This window comes from Diuraphis noxia, unplaced genomic scaffold (genome assembly GCF_037042655.1).
Source record: "Diuraphis noxia isolate RWA-SAM2 unplaced genomic scaffold, SU_Dnox_SAM2 contig0001, whole genome shotgun sequence".
NCBI lineage: Eukaryota > Metazoa > Arthropoda > Insecta > Hemiptera > Aphididae > Diuraphis > Diuraphis noxia.
In genome coordinates this window covers 19,962,294-19,984,382 of record NW_028301711.1, presented here as the reverse complement: position 1 = coordinate 19,984,382, position 22,089 = coordinate 19,962,294, and the positions used below count along the sequence as shown (strand labels likewise).

The following is a 22,089-nucleotide window of genomic DNA, read 5'->3' as shown; positions in this document are numbered from 1 at the left end:
TTAAGTGAAGGATTTTTCACTCTAGTATCAATTTCTCTAGTAAATTCAGTTGTTTCTTTTTTAGGTATTGTTATGCTATGTTCATAAAATATGATATTAAATAGATAATTATATCGGAAAATTTTAGAAATGTTTACTATTTTCCATCCTTAAATGAACGAACAAGGTAATCTTCTGCCAAATTGATTTTGATTGAGGATTGTTATCTGGGCGCCACTATCAACCAGGAAATCAATTTTCTTTTACTTGCCTTTTATCACTAGCTTCTACACAAACTACTTTTCCAATATATTTCTCATCCATTGCTGAAGCGTCTTCTTTTAATATTTCCCTTTATTGTGCAAAACCATTAGTTTTATTCAAAATGAAAATATTGAAGTAACTTCTATCATAATAATTAACTACAGATTAAAGTTGTTATATGTATGTAAGCAATTACCCAACACTTGTTTTAGATTTTCGACTTCTACCTCCTTGTATTATATTAGATTTTACAGAAATAACACCAATATGTTCAGGGTGTGATAGAGGAAGTTGATCAAGAGTAGTACTAGCAGTAAAGTGTTTTACACTTTTCAAACATAATGCTGTTCTCTTTAAACATGCAACATCTCCGTCATCAAATACTACAAAAAATGCATAATTAAATTAATTAATAAATATAATTATGGGAAAATACATACCAACAGTGTATTGACTAAGATCTTGAATTTTTTTAATTGTTGCTTGAACTAATTCTTTTTTACCACTGCATTTTATATCAACAGTTGCTCCCACCTTGATGAAATAAAATATAAAAATGATATTAATATATACATTGAGTGGTCAGGTATAATATTTTTATTTTATATAAATTATAATTTATAACCTTTAATTTTCCTTTCACTGCATCATCTATAACAAATTCTGATATCCCATTATTATACTGAACCTTAACAGTGTAATGTAGATTTCATAACATGAATAATTTAAAAGAAAAAAGGTTTTATGATAGACAAATTTACGCACTTTGAATTTTACATTTTTTGATATTTTTCTAATTTTTGCCTCACAAAATGTCTCTTTGTACTTGGCACTAACTTCAGTCCCAACATCAAGAAAAGGCGGATCATCAACATTTCCCTACATTTGACATATAAAATAGATACAATACTAATGTTGTTTGAAGCATATTAATACAAACAAGCTCTCTAAATAAAAAATCGAGTTAGTTAAAAGTTAAGAGTTTCATAAGTAACAGCATGCATATAATGATTATAGATTCAAAATATTAAATAACCCATAAATTCTATGAGATATACAATACTAATTTAACTGTGTAAACATTACAATTTAATGATTAACCCTCAATACTACGAGATATTATTAAAACTATATTATATTTATAATTCAGTTTATTAAATTTTTACATATTGATAATCAATAGCTTTAAAATAGTTATAGACAAAGTTCAAAGAATGTTTGATATCTATGTAAGATATAACTATTATGAGGATTTTAGTAAAATAATTGTTTTTTCCCCTGAACCATACACAACAAGGATAGTTCTACCATACATAGATTTGTCATATTGCACCGCAGCTAGAGAAAATTTAAATTTCATTTTTGACTTTATTATTTTAAATTTTGTAAGAGGAATTGAATAATACAAACCATTGCAAATGCAGGTTTTTTTCTTTAAAGAGTTGTAAAATCGGTTGATTATTTCACTGAATTCCAGTATTTTAAAATATACTTTTTAATCTGAAAAAAAACATAATTAAATGATGTTAATAGGTATATTATTTTACAATTTTATGAAATACAGGACAATTTGAATAATATTTTAAATGTTTTAAATCCAGTGTATTTTTTCCTGCATGTCATATGCTTAGCTCAATGTAAATAGTTATAGTGTAATTGGTTGGGATATTGGCTCCCAGAAAATTTGAATACAGATATATCAAACTAGAGATATTTATAGACTCTCAAGTCTAGGTTAGGTGTATAAAAAATAAAGATAAATAATTCTACTATAATTTATTTTTTTTAAAATTAATTTGTACCTAAATTTAAAATATGTGACTTATGAAATCATGTAGCATTAATAATTATAATAAGAATAACAGTTACAGAATTAAATGTATCATATGTGTCCTGCAATACATAATAATTATTTGTGTATATTAATAACTAAATATAATATCTACTCAAATAGAAATCTTTAATACCCTATAAGAATTATATTAAAGTGGCAATATACTACCATATAACTACCAAATGATTACAGAATTAAATTAAGAAACAATGAAAAAATCTATATTTTATTTTATTTTTTCATATAAAAACATATCAAAAATATATCAATATTTATGATTAATAATGATTATAACTGACATATTAAGTTGGAGAGGACAATTTCTCCGGCAGTACTTTTGATAGTAGTGTGAATAATAACGATTTTAGGCAGGGGGAGAGTTAAAATACAATTCTAATTTTAAATTCACAGCTTTAATACACACTCATTCCAATCAATGAAAAAATAACTATTAATCTTTGTACCTACAAACAAACCACAGCCGATCGTAAACACGAACGCGTAAAATGGACGGGGGCTGGAAGACGCAACGATCTCTCTTTGTTAACTGTTAAGGTGCTGCGTGAAATCATTGAAGACCTGCGTCCTGAACCGAACGATTGAAAAATGCACAGTCCTATTATATACCATTAAAATGGAATGACTAACTGTTCAAGATCGGCCAAACGGTGAACATAAACCGTTCACAGTCCGACGGATATTCAAAATATTTATAGTTATAATAATAATAATAATATTGGACAAACGAACAGCAATGTGAATCGTTACCGGAATCCTTCTCACGTAGTGAAACCGACGACGCAAAACGGAAATCCTTTATTTCACGACGATAAACAACAAAGATCCTAATATGTACCTTCCACAATCCGCTGTCGACGATAAACGAGATAAGTATCACTGGCCTATTTGAATAGGACGTCCACAGATAGTATGTTGTACGATTCTGATACCGACGCCGTTTTTCGTTATTACGTTCGTGAACTTGTGGTTTTGCTTACGTACACAACCATAACACAATACAGAAGTACCTTTGTCAGCGTCAGTACGTGTTTGACTCTTGTTTGAGTATCCCCACTTTTTCAAATGTGTTAGGTTCTCCGATCTTCATATTTTGATATAATAATTTGTAATGATTTTTTTGGTCATGCGCACTAACACAAAAATTACAGTAATTATCCAAATTAGATAAGAATATTCCAGGGGTTTCCAAATGCCATTGCTTATAATATAGGGACAAGTATTTGAACCATGAACTAGGATAGTATTGATTCGGTTACAGTGGTGAAACTACGGGGGTGCTAGGGGTTACCATAGAATATTATAGAAGCGACACTCACCCCTTCACTTTAATTGTTTTTATTTTGTGGCGGACTGATTGATGTTGTAAGCTTGGCGGTAAGGCATGATGTTAGGAACGCTTTTATCGCTGAAACGGACCACCCGAGACCAGCCCGCCAAAGTTTAAAAAAAAGGTCACTGCATACTACCTTAGAATAAATAACCATATATAATATGTATGGTAAATAACTAGGTATATAATAATAATGTTATAATAACTATCTACCTATTCTACCTATATTATTGTATGATGCTTCCATACATATTATATAAACGTATTTATATTATATTTATAAATGTGTATTTTGAACATCCCTGTGAACAATAAATTCCCTTATGAATATTTGTTAAATTTATTTATAAGATTTAGAATTTATACTACGTTAACCAGAACCAATCGAAATTTGCAAATTCCTCACACAAAAAACAGAAAATTGCAAATTTTATGTAATTCATAAATACTGTTATGTATATATGTTTTTATCTGATGATAAAGATGCAGTAAAATATTAGTACATACAATCTTAAAGTAAAATTTAAAATAATTATAATAATAATAATTTATATAAGTTATACAATAAATTCCAACATTCTTTATTGGAAACTGCGAAACGATTAATAATTTTGTCTGTGTTAATAGCTTAATTTCAGTGTAATTAATTGTAAAGTACTAGGTTATTTATATAGTTAACCCATGTTCACTCATTTTGCTTCTTAACCAACTTTTTAATTTATTAAGTTATAACAATACACCTAAGACAAAATAAGCAAAAGCGTACGAATAAGTATTACGTTGTAAATAATTAATTTACATTAATAGTGAATAACTGATTTACTATAATTGATATGGAAGTACGAGTACCTATAGTACCTAATGAAAGTGAGTAAAGCTGTTAGAATTTTTTAATAGTATTAAGAACACAAATGTTCATATTAGTTTTACAATTTAAAGCGTGCATAATTTATGTAATTTGTAGCCAGGAACTACCCCCCAAATGTGAAATTGTGTGCGACAAGGTAATCTAAGTACCTACTTATTATATTAGTATAACCTTATGTTACTTTGTGGTACTAAATTACGTGTATCTTGGCACTAATGCTTACACATTTTAATTGTTTAAACGCCACCACATTTCTACCTACATAGTAAACAGTGTTCAATATTTTCATAAGTATTAAATAGGTACTACCCTTGATATCATGGGCGAATATCTATTAATATTTTAGCTTGGAGAGAGGGGCTCATGTTTGATATTTGTTTTGTCAATTTATGAAGTTTACTGACTGAGTTTAGAATATCACAAGAGTACATTTTACTAAATAATTTAAGTCTGACACTCAAATATTTTTTTGTTAAAAAAGAAATAAAACAAATTTTATGGGACTTCCTAAGATTTCATAATTTTCACAATTCAAACCACTAAATAAAGATGGATTTATTAATGTTATAAAGTATAATTTTGTTATTTGAATTCTTTACATGCAGATGAGTATTTAAAATTATCAGTCAATGTAAAAAGCATCTTTTCTACTTCAAATATAACTCTGAATACACTTTCTGATGGAAATAAAAGACCACCTTTATTTTTAAAATTTAAATATTGAGAATGATAAAAAGTTTGAATATAATTATGTTCTGTAAATTTGTTTATAAGAGATTGTATACAATTATCACATTTTATAGATTGGCCTATTTTTCTAATAATATAACCTATAATGCGTAGTAAATAATATTTTTTTGGCATCTTGGTGGCAAGAATTTGATTTGTTAAACAAAATTGATCTATTTAAAATATTGTCATTAACGTCTGTAATATTGTTTTCATTAATGTTTTCACTTTTATTCTATTTAAACTCTAAAATAGAACCAAAAACATCATCAAGTATTGCAAGTTACTATTGTATTATCTACATTTGGACTGTTATTTGTTCCATAACATTGTCTTATACGGGCAAAGACAATCTAAATGGTTCTAAGAAAATTTTTCAGTCAAAATATATTTATAACTAGGTATTCCTTTAAAAATTATATATAAAAATGTAATATTATTCATCCAATCAATATGCGCCTTTCTTAATTTATTATACAATTTAAGTGTTAATTCTTTTAGTACCTACATCAGTTTAACTATATGGTCCCACCTTATAAAATCAGAAGTGGATTCTAAAGTTTTACAATTTCCCAAAGTATTTCTTGATAATTTCTGCATGTGGCAAGCATCTAGTACAAAATGTAGTTAATAAAGCATTATTTGCTGGATGCTTAAGTGAACATATTATTTCATAATAAGGAACTCAAAATACACAACCTACAATTTTCATTGTAGAAAAATTTGTTGGAGCACCATCACATAAACACCCCAATTCTTAAACCTGAATTGTGTCAAAACTAATGCAGGTTTAAGTAGTTCTGCCTGAGGAACAACATTTACTTTATCTTGTAAAAAATATCATATAGGAAGTTTCCATTTTCCATTTAGACCAACTGCCATTAACACTAATACTTCAGTAGCGGCCATCTCTGTTCCTTCAATGTCCAAAGAATTTCAATTATCACAATTATCCACAAACCTATTCAGCTTCACATCCCAAATTATTTTTAAACTAAAATTGTTTTTTAATTGCTATGGCATCAAATATAATGTTGCAGTTTTTGTCCTCAGGAGCCAATAAAGACTACATTCAATACTTCACTTAAAAATTCAGGCTCTGCATTAATGGAAAAAGTCTAATTTAGTATAGATTTCTCATGAGGAATATTTAAAGTTTTACTGCAATTAAAAGATGGTAGAAGGTTCTTAACAGTATTTATAGAAAATAATTATAATTAAGCAAGCCTAAAAAATCATTGAATTCCAAGTTTCATCAATTTTTGTATGTATTTAAAAAATAATATATAATATGTGCAAATTGTAGTAATTATTTTGTGAATTTAAAGCCAAGCTTTTAGTTACAGACTTAATTTTTAATGTTATACTTAGGCTTACTTTAAACAATGAAAAATACACAATTGTATTTTTATATAAACCTATTAAATAAAAAAATAAAGCCATATTTTGTACATACCGAACATAAGAATCAGTTTTTGGTGATAATACCTCTATTGTGTATGCACCGCTAGCAACCAGTCATATATTTCGGCTGTCCAAAAACATAACACAGTATCTGACACTCTTATCAAAATTGATGTTTTTACAAAATCCAATTCAGGTGAAAATGCTTAATATTATTTTCTTATTCTCCTTGATTTCTGATGATTATTTTTTAATTTAGAAGACAGTAACTACTAACAACTTTCTATGATAAGAATTTTTCCAAATTAAAAACACAGTAACTACCTACTTTTTTTTCGTCGTTCTAATTTTAGCATAGACTTGACAATAATATGACTAGACAGTAAGTACTAAGTTGTTAACTAGTATTCTGTCACGGTCTTAGACCCATACACAGTCAAGACATAATATAGTGTATACTGTAATAGTGAATCATATTTTCTTCAACACGTCGCCTTAATTTTTTAACATGAACAACAAGTAAGTTTGGTACCCTATTTATTTAATATGTTCAAATAATATTAAAGTCGTATTATATATTTAAGGAATTACTTTTCACCAGCATCTGCAGCGGCATCATGTTTATTAGATCATGATTATAGTATTCAAACTACAGAATCAAATTATGTCGATGAAGAAACTATTTTTGAAAAATCAATTGAAATTGATGATGAGACACTGGACCCTAGTTATATTATTGATTCATTGGATAATGTAAGTATGGTATCAATAGATTTGGATCCTGTTATGAATTCTACTAATATTCATAATGTACCTGATGAAACCATGTCAAAATCCCGAAAACTAAGTAAAAAAGATTTGTTAGAAATGAATTCCAAAAGAGAACTGGCAAAAATTGAAAAAGCCAAAATTAAACATCCATTCAGGGATATAACTTGTACAGATTCTTGTAGAATGCAGTGTCATAGCGAAGAACTGTCTCTGAATCATAGACAAAGCATTTGGACAGATTTCTGGTCTCAATGTTATACCGATAGAAGAAAATTTTTAGCTAAATCAATAACTATTAAACCTATAAAACGTCGTACTGTAGTTAGTTCTAAGGACAATTTCAACAGAAACACATCTCGATTGTATCACCTACCTACAGGGCACCTTCATGATCAAATTCGGGTTTGTAAATCAACATTTTTGAACACTTTTGGTTATTCAAATGACTCAATTGTGACTGAACTTTGTAAATACTTAAAAGATGTTAACAATAATCCTTGTTCATCAAAAGTAAAAGAAAATAGAGGTCTACACAATAATTCAAAAATGTTTGACAGACAAGTAGTAATTGACCATATTAAAACTTTCAAGCCTTGTAGTAGTCACTACCGAAGGCACAATGCCCCTAATATATTGTATTTACCTCGAGAATTAACAGTGAATAAAATGTACTTGGATTTTTGCACACAAAATGGAAAATGTATCTCACAAGAATCATATAGAAGTGTTCTAAAAATGTTAAATATTTCACTAAAAAAACCTAACTCAGATAAGTGTGAAGATTGTTTTACTTTCATGAACGAAATTGAAAATTCACAAGTTGAAGATGAAATAGAAGTGATAAAAACTAAGCTGGAAAAACATAAATCAAAAGCATCAAAAGCAAATTACTTGTACAAAATGGATGCTAATATAAATATAATAACAACCAGAGTATATTCTATGGATCTTCAAAAAGTTCTTTTGCTTCCAATTCTACCAGAATCAAAGACATGTTTTTTTACTAGTAGACTTGTTGTCTTTAATGAAACATTTGCTTCTTTAAAACCAAAAGGGAATAGCATTTGTGTACTCTGGCATGAAGCAATAGCAGGAAGAAAGGGTGAAAATATTACAGACTCTATATTAGCCCTAATCGAACATGAAAGGGATGCGATAGATTTTATATTTTGGTGTGACAATTGTACAGGTCAAAATAAGAATTGGATTCTATTTACAGCATTAGTTTGTATTTTAAATTCCAATCATAATTCTGTAGAAAGTGTAACTTTAAAATATTTAACAAAAGGTCACACTCATATGTCAGCAGATGGAGTACATGGAAATATAGAAACAAAAATAAGGAAAGTTAGAAATATTTACGATTATGATGACCTAAAAAATACAATTAAAGCTAGCAGGCAGAATTTAGATATAATTGATCAAAAAAAATTCAGACAATGGACAAGTAAAAAAAGAACTACAAACATTAAATCTGACCCACTTAAAAATTTTAAACTAGGTGATATAGTAATGGCTAAATTTAAAAGAGGTTCTGTTACAATGTTTTATTCAACTGACTTTGATAATGAAATTCTTCAGGAACTGGACTTTTTACAAAAAAAATTCATAAAAAACATTACCAGTTATGAGCCAAACATAATTATACAAAACAGAGGAATACCTCCAACTAAAAAAAAAGATATAATTGAAAAATTAGTCCCATTGATGCCAGCTAATAGAGAACTATTTTGGACTGAACTTCCAGTCTCGTTGACTTCAACTGACTTGGTTGAAAATATTGATTTGTCTGATACTTTCATTAATGAATGTAATTAATAATTAGTAATTTTTAAAATGTTTTAGGTAGTTACTAGTTTGATATACAGACATTATAATTATGTAAATATTTGATATTTTAAATTTTTATAATTATGAGTTATTTATTGTTTCTACTAAATTAAAATATTGAAAGCTGTGTTTTTTAATATTTAAATAAGTTTATAATATGTTCATGATATTTTTATTGAAAATAAGTTGTTGTTTAAATTTGCAAAGACTGCCAAAATGTAACATTGTCAATTTATTAATTAATTGTGATACTTTTATGATTATGAGTTATTTATTGTTTCTACTAAATTAAAATATTGAAAGCTGTATTTTTTAATATTTAAATAAGTTTATAATATGTTCATGATATTTTTATTGAAAATAAGTTGTTTTTTAAATTTGCAAAGACTGCCAAAATGTAACATTGTCAATTTATTAATTAATTGTGATACTTTTATGATTATGAGTTATTTATTGTTTCTAATAAATTAAAATATTGAAAGCTGTGTTTTTTAATATTTAAATAAGTTTATAATATGTTCATGATATTTTTATTGAAAATAAGTTGTTGTTTAAATTTGCAAAGACTGCCAAAATGTAACACTGTCAATTGATTCATTCATTGTGATACTTTTAAAATGTTTCAGTTATAAATAAAGACTGCTTATTATAACAATATGTTAACATAATATTTGTTATGGCTATTTACTTTAATAATATAAACTCATATTAAACAATTAAATTATCACTTATAATTTAATATTAGAGTTTTATTCAGATTTAATATCATTTATTTATGTTTTGAAAACCAAAATTAAAACACAGTAAAAGCCATTGCTGTGTTTTTAATTTTATCATACTATTTTATTTTCTACCATTATCAAAATCAAAACAAAGTAACTGTCTTAACTCCTTGACAAACAGAAAATGACAAATTATTGATATCAAAAAATGTAGAAAATGGTCCTAATTCATTGATAAGTGAGGTTTCAGGTTTAAATTTTATGAGATAGATAGCGGCCTTTTGGTATTTACTGATATTGCTCTCCTGTAAAATGTTGTCAAACGTAGTTACTGTGTTATGTTTTTGGACAGCCGATTTATCTCAAACTATTTATTTGTGTTTATTATCAAAAGTACAATCTTATCGTTCAGAAATGATAAGCTTAATTATTTTATAATCATATAAATTATAATCATTAGTAATAGGTACTAATAGTATATTACTGTATATATTGGAAAAATAAAAACTGTTTCTATCATAAAATACTGCAGAGATAGTTGATCTTAGTGACTTAGTAATAAAATATTTGTTTGGCCAACGGGTCCTCAAGAGACGTAATCGAAAATCAAAATTTTCAAAAACTCTTACGAGTTGTTTCATGGGAAAACAGTAAGGTATAGAACTACAGACATTGGAGATTAAATTGTTTATCGTAATAAGTTATATCTATTATCCATCATATACTTTGAATTTTAAATTAAAACGATATTCAATGTTTTTGAAACTTATTTTTTGATCTGTGAAAGTTCAAAGTATGTGACACTTTAAAAATTACCCTGCCCATCCGAAATGCCATTCTGGTATTGATGCATAAAAACATTATAAAAGTAGCAAATGTATTAAGAAAGAAACATAATTGTATTTATTGTTTATAATGTTTCAAGTTCACTAAGTTCACTTAGTTAACTAGTCGTCCATATCAACAAGATGAAATACGATCAAATATTACAGAAACATACAATCTTCATCAGGAAAGTGGCGTAAAAACAATTGATGAAATAAAGCAAATTTTTGAAAATTTAAGTAAAACAGCAAAAAAAGAAAATAGAAATGATAAAGTATTAATACATTTGATTTGTAATATTTTAAATTATAATTATGGTGTTTAATCAGTGTAGGTTGAAAGATATAAAACTGGGGGTGAAAAGTGCTCAACAACTATGTCAGGTGTCAGTGAACAGGTTTTGGGAATTATAGGTGACCGAATAGAACCTCTTGTGAACCAGTGAACCCATATGACGATAATATTAGCTACACAGGTTCAATATTGGCTATTATTTTAATTTACATTGATAAAATTGAAAATATAAGTTTTGTTAAATAATTAATTCTAGAAATAATGGAAAACCATAAAAACAATCACAAAACTATTCAAGAGATGTTGAAGTTGTTACTTTAGAAAGTCAAATGGATGTCTTTAATTGTTTTTTTAGAAGATTTAACATAATAATATGCTGGTAATCACGAAATATAATATATACATAAATATTAACTATGTCTACCTATGTTAATTTATAAATTATTTCCCTTTAGATATTTTTACATCAAATGACAAATGTGAAACAGTAACATCAAATGCAAATGTTTTGCCAAAATCAAAACCATCAAACACAACTATCTCAGATCAAATATAATAGTACCTCATCAGCCAAAAAAAATACCAAAAATGAAACTTTCCCTTAAGGATTATACAATTCAACACAAAAAACTGTTTGTGAAGGGTTACAAGAGTTAACGAAAAAAATATCTCATCAAGTGGAAGCTTAACATGATTTTTTGTCAGAGTTACAAGACATCAAAATTAACAGGTTGACTGCCAACCCATTTAATCAAAAAAAAAATTTTTTTGATATCCATTTGGAGATCTCACGTATATTTCATTTTAGTAATTGAGATCTCGAGTTGGATCTCATATATCACGGTAATTTAAACGTGATTAGATTCTACCGTATTTTTAGTTTTATTTGGTAGTTTTAGCAAGGAATTATCGTCTTTTGTTGATTTTTTATGATTTTTTTTTCGTTTATCCTATTAAAAAACCCTTTAATATGCTTTTAATTGACTTAATTATTATTTTTAATACGTTAACGAGTTTCATAAAGGTGATTGGTAGGAATAGTGAACATCGGTACAAATGTACAAGACCTCATAGTGTGATTGATAAAATTCCCTCCATTATTGTTATCATGATAAATGATAATACAATTTGTAAAATAACAATTTATTAATTTTTTGCTGTTGACTCATTTCACTTTCATTGTATGTATAATATTTATTCAAGAAGTGAACTTATTTTAACAATGGATGAACACATTATTAGTCAGATGTTGGATTCTGATTTCGACGAGTTTGATGATGTAAGACGACACCGATGAAGATCCAACTTGGGACAATGATGATGTGAACTCTTGTTGTAAGTAACTATAATATAAATATTATACTTTACACATTTTAAATGTTTTTTATTTATAGATTCAAGTGAAGTTGACAATTAATCTTTGTGTAGGAATTTGTTCTCCAAAAATATTAGTAAAGGTATTATTTTGTATTTATTGTGTATTACCTACCAATATTTTAACAGCTGTGGATATTTATAATTTAAATAGTGTACTTGTAAATGAACAAAATACACATAATGTTCTAGCCTTTCGCATATCACATTGGTATCTATTGAAAATATAATTTTTTTTAAGTTTCATATTATTTTTATATTAAAAATAAAAGCAGTAATATTAACTATAGAATTTTATAGTATTTGGTTGTAGAATTGTATAGGTATTATAATTTATTGGTACTTGTATAACAATTTCATTTGATTACTTTTTTAAATTAGTTCAAGATCAAATATTTGGCGATATTGTGGAGGATAATTACATTAATCATGGTGAATTATTTTTATGTTATAATATAGATTATATATCATAATAATTATTTATTGTATTCATAGATATTTCCCATATAAGTGACTATGATCCTGATGAAGAACCTACACAAACTATTGAAAATACTGGACGTCCTAGAAGAACACCTCAACAAGATGATAATCCTAGACAGTGGAGAGATGACGACTCAGTAATTAACTCATATATATTAAATCCTGACAATGGAGTTTACGGTGTTAACCCTGACTTGTACGACACATTATATGATGGTTCTCCTATTGATTTTTATCACTTAATAGTAGATCAAAATATTATAAATAATATTGTCATTGAAACCAATAAGTATGCTGCACAGCAAATAGCCAGCAAAGTTATTTCTCCACATTCACGTCTTAATAAGTGGTATGATACTAATGAAAGTGAAATTAAATGTTTTTTAGGCCTTTTATTGTGCACAAAAAAAGTAGATTCGGTATTAAACTATTCAAACTTTGTACTTCTCCATGTTATACACTAGCAATCAAAGTTTATGCTGGTAAAGAGGCCAATGCATAACTAAATGTTGGCTCAAAAATAGTACTTGAGTTATCTGAACCATACTTAGATTGTGAGAGAACTCTTTATGTTGATAACTGGTATACTAGTATTGAACTAGCTGAGTCACTAAATGATAGGCAAACACATTTGGTTGGAACCTTGAGGGCAAACAGGAAATCTAATCCAAAAGATGTCACACAAAAAAAATTAAAAAGGGGTGAAGTTATTTCAATGCGAAGCTTTTCAAATATTTTAATTCTTAAATGGAAGGATAAACGTGATCTGTATATGTTATCTACAAAACATAATAGTGAAACGATATCAATTGATCACCGCAGGGCCTAAAATTAAGATATTTTGCTACTGCACACCTAATACCACATCAAAATATTTTAAGATAATGAATATACTACATAATATTACTTCGTCAGTGGCGTACGTACACACGGGAGGGGGGTGTTCAGTCCCTCCTTTAACTTTTTAAATATACAAATAACTATATTATTAAAATGGTTAAAAATCGTTAAACAACAAATTTTGATAAATATATACACGTATCATTTTTAATATACCCCCCACTCTCCATTGAAAATATTTATATATGCCACTGCACTTCGTTGCATAATTGTTTTTGCCGTTTATTATTAGTTTTAATAAGTTGCAATCTAAGAAAATCTATAAAAGTCCTTGATACCTATATGGCTATATGACTAAACATTTTAAAATTAAAAATGAAATAGCATGGGTTAATAATTTAATATACTTATTATATTATTAAATAATTTAATAATCACAAATACCTACTTTAATACGAACAATAATTAACAAAATATTCTACTTAAATAATTATGTAAATTTATTTAAAAACCAATTTTTGTACAATTTTGGTCAGAAAAAGGAATAGTTTTAGAGGCTTCAGAGAAAACCCCTGTAAACCATTCTTGTTTTACTGCATTTGGGTGTACCTTATCATGCCTTTTTTTATCTTTAAGCCAATATAACATAGCTGGGTGAGGGTTGAATTTCGACAGACAAGACATATTTAGTTTTACATATAGAGAGTTGTGAATAACTTCAGGAGATAATGATGATCTCATTTGGGTTTTTAATATATGTGCTGCATCCAATAAAATATGAATTTTTTCTTTCGTAACCGGGTGATTAAAATATGGTTTTAAATCAGAAATTGATAGTTGAGCTCCCAAATATTTGCTCATAGAAATATTAGATGCTGCGCCATCAAATGTTAATGATTTCACTACTACTCCTGTATCGTGAATTTTAGTTAAACATATATTTACCAAATTTGCCTTGTCTTCACTTGTTATACCATTAATTAAAAAATATGCAATTGGTACCTTCCAATTTGAATTTAAAGCTACCAACATAAAAGTTAAAGCTTCTTTAGCTTTAGGCAGAGCATCACTTTCTTCAGTACCTGTTCACTAATTCACATAACCCTGAAGTCTAGTGCCATTATAATGCATGTCTTCCTTAATATACATTTCATCCATTATGAGACCACAAACTAGAGTTTTATTTTTTGTTTTCATTTCTTCAACTTTTATTGAAACAGCATTTAATGCTTCAAATGTTATTCCAGGTTCTCCATTTACCGAAGAATACCATTTACGAAGTGTACTGAGGCGTGGTAGAGATTTATTAAACATATTCCTGACATAATTGTACGCAGATGCTGAATAAAAATTGAGTGTTAGAGCAAAACGTCGTAACTCTGGTGTGATCATTTTTCCTGTTTGGAGGTTTAATTGTTTCAATAACATTTCATGTTGCGCTGATGGTAGTGATTCCTAAAAATTGAAGTTAAGTAATTTTTTTTATTTTTTTTATTTCTATTATCTTTTATTTATGTTTGACATCAAATGAGAAATATTCTAAATGATGTATTTATCATAAATGATATATTTTGGAAAGTTAGGTATTTTGAAATATATAAATGATTAAAAACTGTATTTTTTTAGAAAATAAATATTTATTACTAAAAATATACAATAAAATATGTAACATAAATATTATGTTTTGAATTTTTGATACTGAAAACAATATAGAAGCGACACTTGATCAACTGATCACAGCGTTTCGGCATGCCACACAGTACATTTGTTCAAAAACATAAATAAATAAATTAACAAGCATAAATTAAGGGATTTGGGCTTGAAAATAGTACACATGCACTCAACAAATTATTGTTGCTTCCTCCCAACCAATTCCTTCATGAAATGTATCAAACATTTATCAGTGTAATAATTAAATTATTTGATGTAGCATATTTTCATTAAATTCAGTTAAATTAAGTATAGTATATTTACCTTGAGCATTGTCAAATTGTTGTCAGACATTTTTTTTCATCTTTTAAATGTTCAATTAAATTCTCCATAGTTTTTAATTTCGTCTTTAGTCCTTGGTTAGTACTACGTAACTGTTTTATTTTTAAACATTGTTGTTTGTACACCTGTTGACTTCTGTACCAATATATTTTTCGTTTGTTAGGACTGTTTAAGTCATCTTCTTCAAAATCTTTTAAATAACTTTTTCTTTTTCTGTAATAAACATCACTATCAATATCATAAAAAGTGTTTATAAATACATGGTTGAAGTCTTGATTCTAGGTCTAAAGAAAAAAAATCACTAAATATTTAACAATTCAACCATAAATTGAAAAAAGGTATTTTTTTAGTGGAATAATGTTCCATACTCAGATTTAAAATTTTAGACTTAAACACAGGTATTATACAACAGTTTTACACATATAAATTTTAGTTACTTTGTCAGAGTTGTTGGTAATGAAATTTTGTTTTCTTCATCTGATTCATCGGACAGCACAGATGAACATTTTTGAGACCTAATTTACGATGTTTTGTTAGAAAAGTTATATCATTAAAAAATATCAAACAAAAATATTGTACTTACCTACCCTTAGATAATACATCATCCATAGTCACTTCAATTTCTTCAACAGGAAGTTCAGACTGTTCAGAATCTATATTAGTCGTCATAGATAAATTAGGTACAGCCAACTTGTTTAGCATCAATTTTCCGCTAACAATACTAGGTATGTAGTCTGTACTTAAAAAATGTAAACTACATATAATTGACCGTTTACTTGGCAGAAAATTTGGTTGATATTGTTGCACAGCATTTACCCATAAACGGCCAATATAACCTTTAGGAAACCTAATATATAAATAAAATATCAAGTAAATTAAATATGTAATATGCATATATAATTATAATGTAATATAAAAATTTGTAAAAATTTATAATGAAAAAGTGTATTGGAAATGCTCCGAAAGTAAAAAACTAAAATGCAAAAGTCGAGTTCATGTTGTGAACGAAAATATCGTGAAGTTCATCGAACATAATATTCATGTACCAAATGCAGCAAAAATTGAAGTTAAGAAGGCTGTATCACATTTAAAGGAAAATTCTTCCCAAACTACGCTTAGTACCTACTCATGCTGTTATTGGAGAAATGTCATCGCAGGTATTATAAAATATTATATTTTACTATAGCTAATATAAATATATAACAGTAATTTTTAAATTAAATAAAAATATTTTTTTATATAATTAGTTACCAAGTGCTCTTGCTGCAGATATGCCAAGTGTTCAAACATTAAAAAGAACAATTCGACGTCTTCGACAAAGAGAAGAAGCTTCTCCACCTAACCCAAATAATTTTGATTTTATTATTCCTAAGCAGTATCGAAATACAAGTGACGGTGAGTTATTTTTGCATTATGACAGTGGCACAAACCACCCGCGTATTTTAATTTTCACTACACAAAAAAATTTGGATTTTATGGAGAATTGTGAACATTGGTTCTGTGATGGAACGTTTTCGGTAACTCCACCGATTTTTACACAATTATACACAATTCATGGTATATGATATTCAAATTTAATTCCCAGTGTCTTTGTATTACTACCTGATAAAAAAGAAGATACCTATCGTCGAATGTTTAATGCTTTAAAGTCATTAAAACCAAATTTAAATCCAAAAACTATAATGATTGATCATGAAAAAGCTACTATTAATGCAATTCAAACAGAATTTCCTAGTACTAAAGTAAATGTGTTTTTTTCATTTGTCCCAGTGTATGTGGCGTCATGTTCAGGAATTTGGCTTGCAAAAAAAATACCGTGAAGACCCTGAATTTGCATTGCAATTAAGAATGTTACCAGCTTTAGCATTTGTACCTAAGGAAGATGTCATAAGTTCTTATAATATTTTAATTGAAAGTAATTATTATACGGAAAATGAAGAAATATTAGAGCAATTTTTAGACTATTTTGAAAATACCTGGTTAGGTAAATTAGACAGAAGAAGAAGACGAAAACAACCAAAAATTGAAATTGAAATGTGGAACTGTTTTTTTAAGAATAGAACAAGATATAGCTACAACAAATAATTCCATTGAAGGTTGGCATAACTGTTTTACGTCAATCTTAAGTGGAAAACATCCATCAGTATGGCGTTTTATTGAAGCTTTAAAGAAAGAAGAAAGCATAAATCGACTAAAAATTGAGCAGTATACATATATCTGGCATAGAACCACAGAAAAAAAAAAATACCAAGGCAGGGCTAAGAGAATTAAAAAAATTTGTACTGATTATAATGATATATTTATTCTAGATTATCTACGTGGAATAGCTTATAATTTTCAACTGCAAATTTAGTTTTAATTTTACATATTATCTATCCTTTTTTATATATAAACTATCAATTTTATATGACCATTTTTTTATATTATTTAGTTATTTTATATGACCTTTTTTTGAAATTATTTAGTTATTTTGTATGACCATTTTTTAAATGTTATTTATTTATGTTATATGACCATTTTTTAAATATTATTTATCAATTTTATAAGAACATTGTTTAAAATTATTTAGCAATTTTATACGACAATTTTTAAAATTATTTAGCAATTTTATATTATGACCTTTTTAAAAAAAAATAATATGACATCAATAATATAATAATAATATAATTTTTAGTTATGCGAGCAATTATTTCTTTTCGATCAATTGCCGTTGCGAGCAATTGTCAATAGGTGTTCGGTATTTGTTTTACGACGTTAAGTTTCAAAAGCACAAAATTTGTGAAGAATTTCTTGGTTACTCGCCTCTTACAAAACTAGATTCTAAATCCATTGCCAAAACCATCATTGAATTTTTAGAAAATTGTAATTTAGATTTGAATCAACTTGTGGGCCAAGGATATGATGGATGCGCTACAATGGCTGGGCATATAAGTGGCGTTCAAAAATTAATTAATGAAGCTTATCCTATGGCACTATTCTTCCATTGTGCTAGTCACGTATTGAATCTTGTATTTAATGATTTAAATAACGTAAGTGAAGTAAGAAATACAACCGGGATCATAAAAGAAATAATAAATTTTTTTAGAGAGAGCACGTTGCGTAGAAAAATTATTCCCAATATTCCTTTACTTTGTGAAACTCGTTGGTCAGCAAAATATAAGAGTATTAGAATTTTTGCTGACAATTTTATTGTTATTGTCAAAGCTTTGGAAGAACTATCAAAAAGTACAGCAAATGCAAAAACCAAAATTAAATCTTATCAACTCTTTACTGCTGCTACTACACCAGTTTTTATTGTTACATTGCAAGTAATAGCAGTTTATTCCGCTAAATTTGAACCAGTATGCAATCTACTTCAACAAGTTAATATAAATTTGAAAACGGTGAACAATCACATAACCAAACTAGTTGATATTTTGCAGTTGTATAGAAATGATTCGTCGACTGAATTTACCGTATTATTTGCAAAATCTAAAGAAATTGCTGAAGAACTTGATGTTGAAATACGTCCACCTCGAGTAGCTGCACGACAAAGTCAAAGATCAAATCATCCATCTACAAACCATGAAGAGTTTTTCAGAATATCCATTTTCGTTCCTTATCTAGATTCAGTTATATCATCATTAAAAGATCGCTTTTCTAAAATTCACAATCAATCATTTTCTCTAATGGATCTTCATCCCTATGCTATGAAAAACATGAGTAAAGAACAGTTTATTTGCACATCAAATGATATTGTAAAACTCTATGGAAATATTTTGTCATCAAATTTTGTAACTGAAGCCACAACATGGTATGAAATGTGGAAAAATGGTACAAAACCATTGGATTCTATTGAATACTTAGATTTGATCGAAATGTCAAAAGATTTTTATCCAGCTGTAGCCGACGCAATCAAGATCGGAGCAACTCTTCCAACAACAACTTGCAGCATTGAACGTTCATTCAGCACTTTAAGACGAGTCAAGACATGGAACAGAGCCACTATGGGTGATGACCGATTGTCCGAATTGTGTATGATGAGTGTACATAGAAAGAGACTAGAAGAGGATACCAAATTCATTGAAAATTCAATTGAAGAATTTGGAAAAAACCTAGGCGTTTACAATTATTATTTAAAAAATAAGTATTATAATACATAATATGAATAATATATATAGACAATAATGTAAAATAAGTATAAATGTATAGTAATAAATAGTAGAAATAATGTAGATGATTATGCAAAATAAAATAGTTTTAATACCATTCAATTTTTTTAATTTAATTTTTTAATTATTTTTTTTTTGTCAAGCAAAGGGGTGCAAGTGCACCCCCTTGCACCCCCCTCACGGCGCCCATGCGAGCAATTGTTTTTCGATCAATAGTTTTCGAGCAATTGTCATGCGATCAATTGACGGGATACCATATACCTATTGCAACAGTACTGTATTTTTCTTTATTATTATTAATATATTTGATTTTTTATAAGCTGTGTTATTTTACATAAGGTTACATTGAATTATATAATTTTATCATCATGGTATCGGTATTATAAATAAGTTTTTTTATACATATGCAGTGGTTGACTTGGGAAAAAAGTAGTAGAGGTACTCTAGTTACTTTTAAAAAATTAGCGTACCTACTCATATGAACATGGTAGAGGGGGGTCACTAAAAAAAGTAGGGGTACGCTAGCGTATCCTAAAAATTAGTTGAGGTACTCAGTCCCCCCGCGTCCCCCCCAAGTCAACCACTGTACATATGTCAACACCAACTTACACCCAAGTTATTAGCATTATTATTATTATCAATATGTGACAATATATTGTAGGAGTACTGATTTTTTTTTTCATTAATTTTATTTTTTTTTGTATAAAATGTTTTTTCTATAAATTATAAGTTTTACATTATTTTACTGTGCCAACACATATACCTTAAATAAGGTTACATTCGATTCTTAATTTTATAACTTAATTATTCAGTATTATGAAATACATTTTTCAAATAAATATATATACTCGTATACCTAACACATTTAAATGTAAAATATAATCAGTGTTGAGTTTATAGGTAAACCTATATAGTAATATTCCTTTATTATTATTTTTTTTTTTTACTGTTAATTTATTCTTTTAAAAGTTGGTTTTTATTATTTCATTTAAATATTAAATCAATTAATTATATTCTGACTATAATTAAGGACATTAATTATAATTTTGTTTTTAATGTTATAAACTATAGTATAATACTATAGAATATCTAAAAATATTATTTAGGCATTATTTTATATTATTCATGTATTTATTATAATATAAAATATATTCGCATAATATGTATATAATTTTTATGCATTTCAATAAAAGTGATTTATATTATATTGGTCAAATTTCCATTATTTAATTAAAAATATTTTAACTAAAAAATCAAAAAAGAACCATAATCAGTGACGTGTGCTAAATTTTTTCAATGCGTGAGTGATTCATACTTGTTCAAATATAGAGATTTTAACTAAGGAAAAAAATCTGATACATAAGTAGTATGTACTATAGTTTTTAAAAGGAGGGGGGTCCAGATCCGGGAAACCCCCTTCCTCTTGGTTTGTGCTACTGATCAACCTCTCATGGTAGTTACATTTTGAACATTACATAGTAGTTTAATTATTCTTCATCTTGAGGTACTAACAATTTAATGTTGCTTAGACGTTATGCTGTAGCTGTACTATAGATGGAGATTGTGTAACAGACTAGTAATGTTCAATTATAATATCACTCAACTGGGCATTAGCATACCCAGTTGATCTCTGTAAGATATCCCTGGGATTAAATTTAATAATGAACATCGCAGATCGCAAAATAACCTCTTTTCGATGTCTCTAGGACTGAATATTGCACAGTGGGATACCTACTTAAATATAATTTTCGATAAGCCTCGTAAATTTTCGCAGTCAAAACTTATCTTAAAACTGCGAGCCATTCAAATTTTATCAGAACGTTTAATAATTTATAGTTATAGTTTCCGTCTTGTCTACGACCGATGTAGAGTACCGTATATTGCACGTTTCGTATTTTGTCGTGAACGTATTTGATTATTAAATCACTCAGTTATGCCTAAAGTTAAAATAAACAACAATTAATATCAAACACAAAAATATCGTCATACAACTTAGATTTATTTAGAGCATTGACTTCAGCAAACATACCATTAAATAAAGTCAACAACGCTATTTTTTGGAAAAGTATACAGGAAAGAGATACCTGATGAATCGACAATGCGTAAAAACTATTTATCAGAGTGCTATCAAAAAACAATGAATAAAATTCAAAGTTATGTAACCGACAAGAAAATTTGGGTTTCAATTGATGAAACAACTGATTGTGAAGGCCATAGGCGCCGCCAGGAATTTTATCAGGGGGGTGCATCGTGCAAGTAGGTTAGACGATAGTAGGTCAACGCTGATTTCTAAATAATGATTATATACGTAATAACATTGATTATAAATACTATAGATTGCTCACTGGCTGGTTTTTCGGTGGCGTACATTAAAACTC

General features: G+C 27.7%; 4 protein-coding genes and 1 pseudogene across 4 annotated transcripts; 3 read left to right on the top strand and 2 right to left on the bottom strand.

The window, feature by feature from the left end:
• Window positions 1-27: 27 nt before the first annotated feature.
• Window positions 28-3,093, bottom strand: LOC149060269 (AT-rich interactive domain-containing protein 4B-like). The gene is made up of 7 exons (XM_089220409.1): window positions 2,934-3,093; window positions 1,654-1,743; window positions 1,009-1,122; window positions 869-931; window positions 684-777; window positions 440-626; window positions 28-331 (listed from the first exon to the last, which is right to left on the bottom strand). Exons 2-7 carry the CDS (start codon window positions 1,654-1,656, stop codon window positions 232-234), a joined length of 561 nt encoding a protein of 186 aa, XP_089076535.1. The 5' UTR covers window positions 1,657-1,743; window positions 2,934-3,093; the 3' UTR covers window positions 28-231.
• Window positions 3,094-6,714: 3,621 nt separating this feature from the next.
• LOC149060268 (uncharacterized) lies at window positions 6,715-9,268 on the top strand. Its single transcript, XM_089220235.1, has 2 exons — window positions 6,715-6,948; window positions 7,014-9,268. Exons 1-2 carry the CDS (start codon window positions 6,938-6,940, stop codon window positions 9,016-9,018), a joined length of 2,016 nt encoding a protein of 671 aa, XP_089076361.1. The 5' UTR covers window positions 6,715-6,937; the 3' UTR covers window positions 9,019-9,268.
• A 6,044-nt stretch (window positions 9,269-15,312) lies between these two features.
• On the bottom strand, window positions 15,313-16,425 carry LOC149060267 (uncharacterized). Its single transcript, XM_089220421.1, has 4 exons — window positions 16,144-16,425; window positions 15,998-16,075; window positions 15,543-15,773; window positions 15,313-15,443 (listed from the first exon to the last, which is right to left on the bottom strand). The coding sequence occupies exons 1-3, from the start codon at window positions 16,260-16,262 to the stop codon at window positions 15,554-15,556; spliced, it is 417 nt and encodes a 138-aa protein (XP_089076547.1). The 5' UTR covers window positions 16,263-16,425; the 3' UTR covers window positions 15,313-15,443; window positions 15,543-15,553.
• A 391-nt stretch (window positions 16,426-16,816) lies between these two features.
• Window positions 16,817-17,869, top strand: LOC149060266 (uncharacterized; annotated as a pseudogene).
• Window positions 17,870-18,475: 606 nt separating this feature from the next.
• On the top strand, window positions 18,476-19,359 carry LOC149060265 (52 kDa repressor of the inhibitor of the protein kinase-like). Its single transcript, XM_089228564.1, has 2 exons — window positions 18,476-19,272; window positions 19,344-19,359. The coding sequence occupies exons 1-2, from the start codon at window positions 18,476-18,478 to the stop codon at window positions 19,357-19,359; spliced, it is 813 nt and encodes a 270-aa protein (XP_089084690.1).
• Window positions 19,360-22,089: the final 2,730 nt, after the last annotated feature.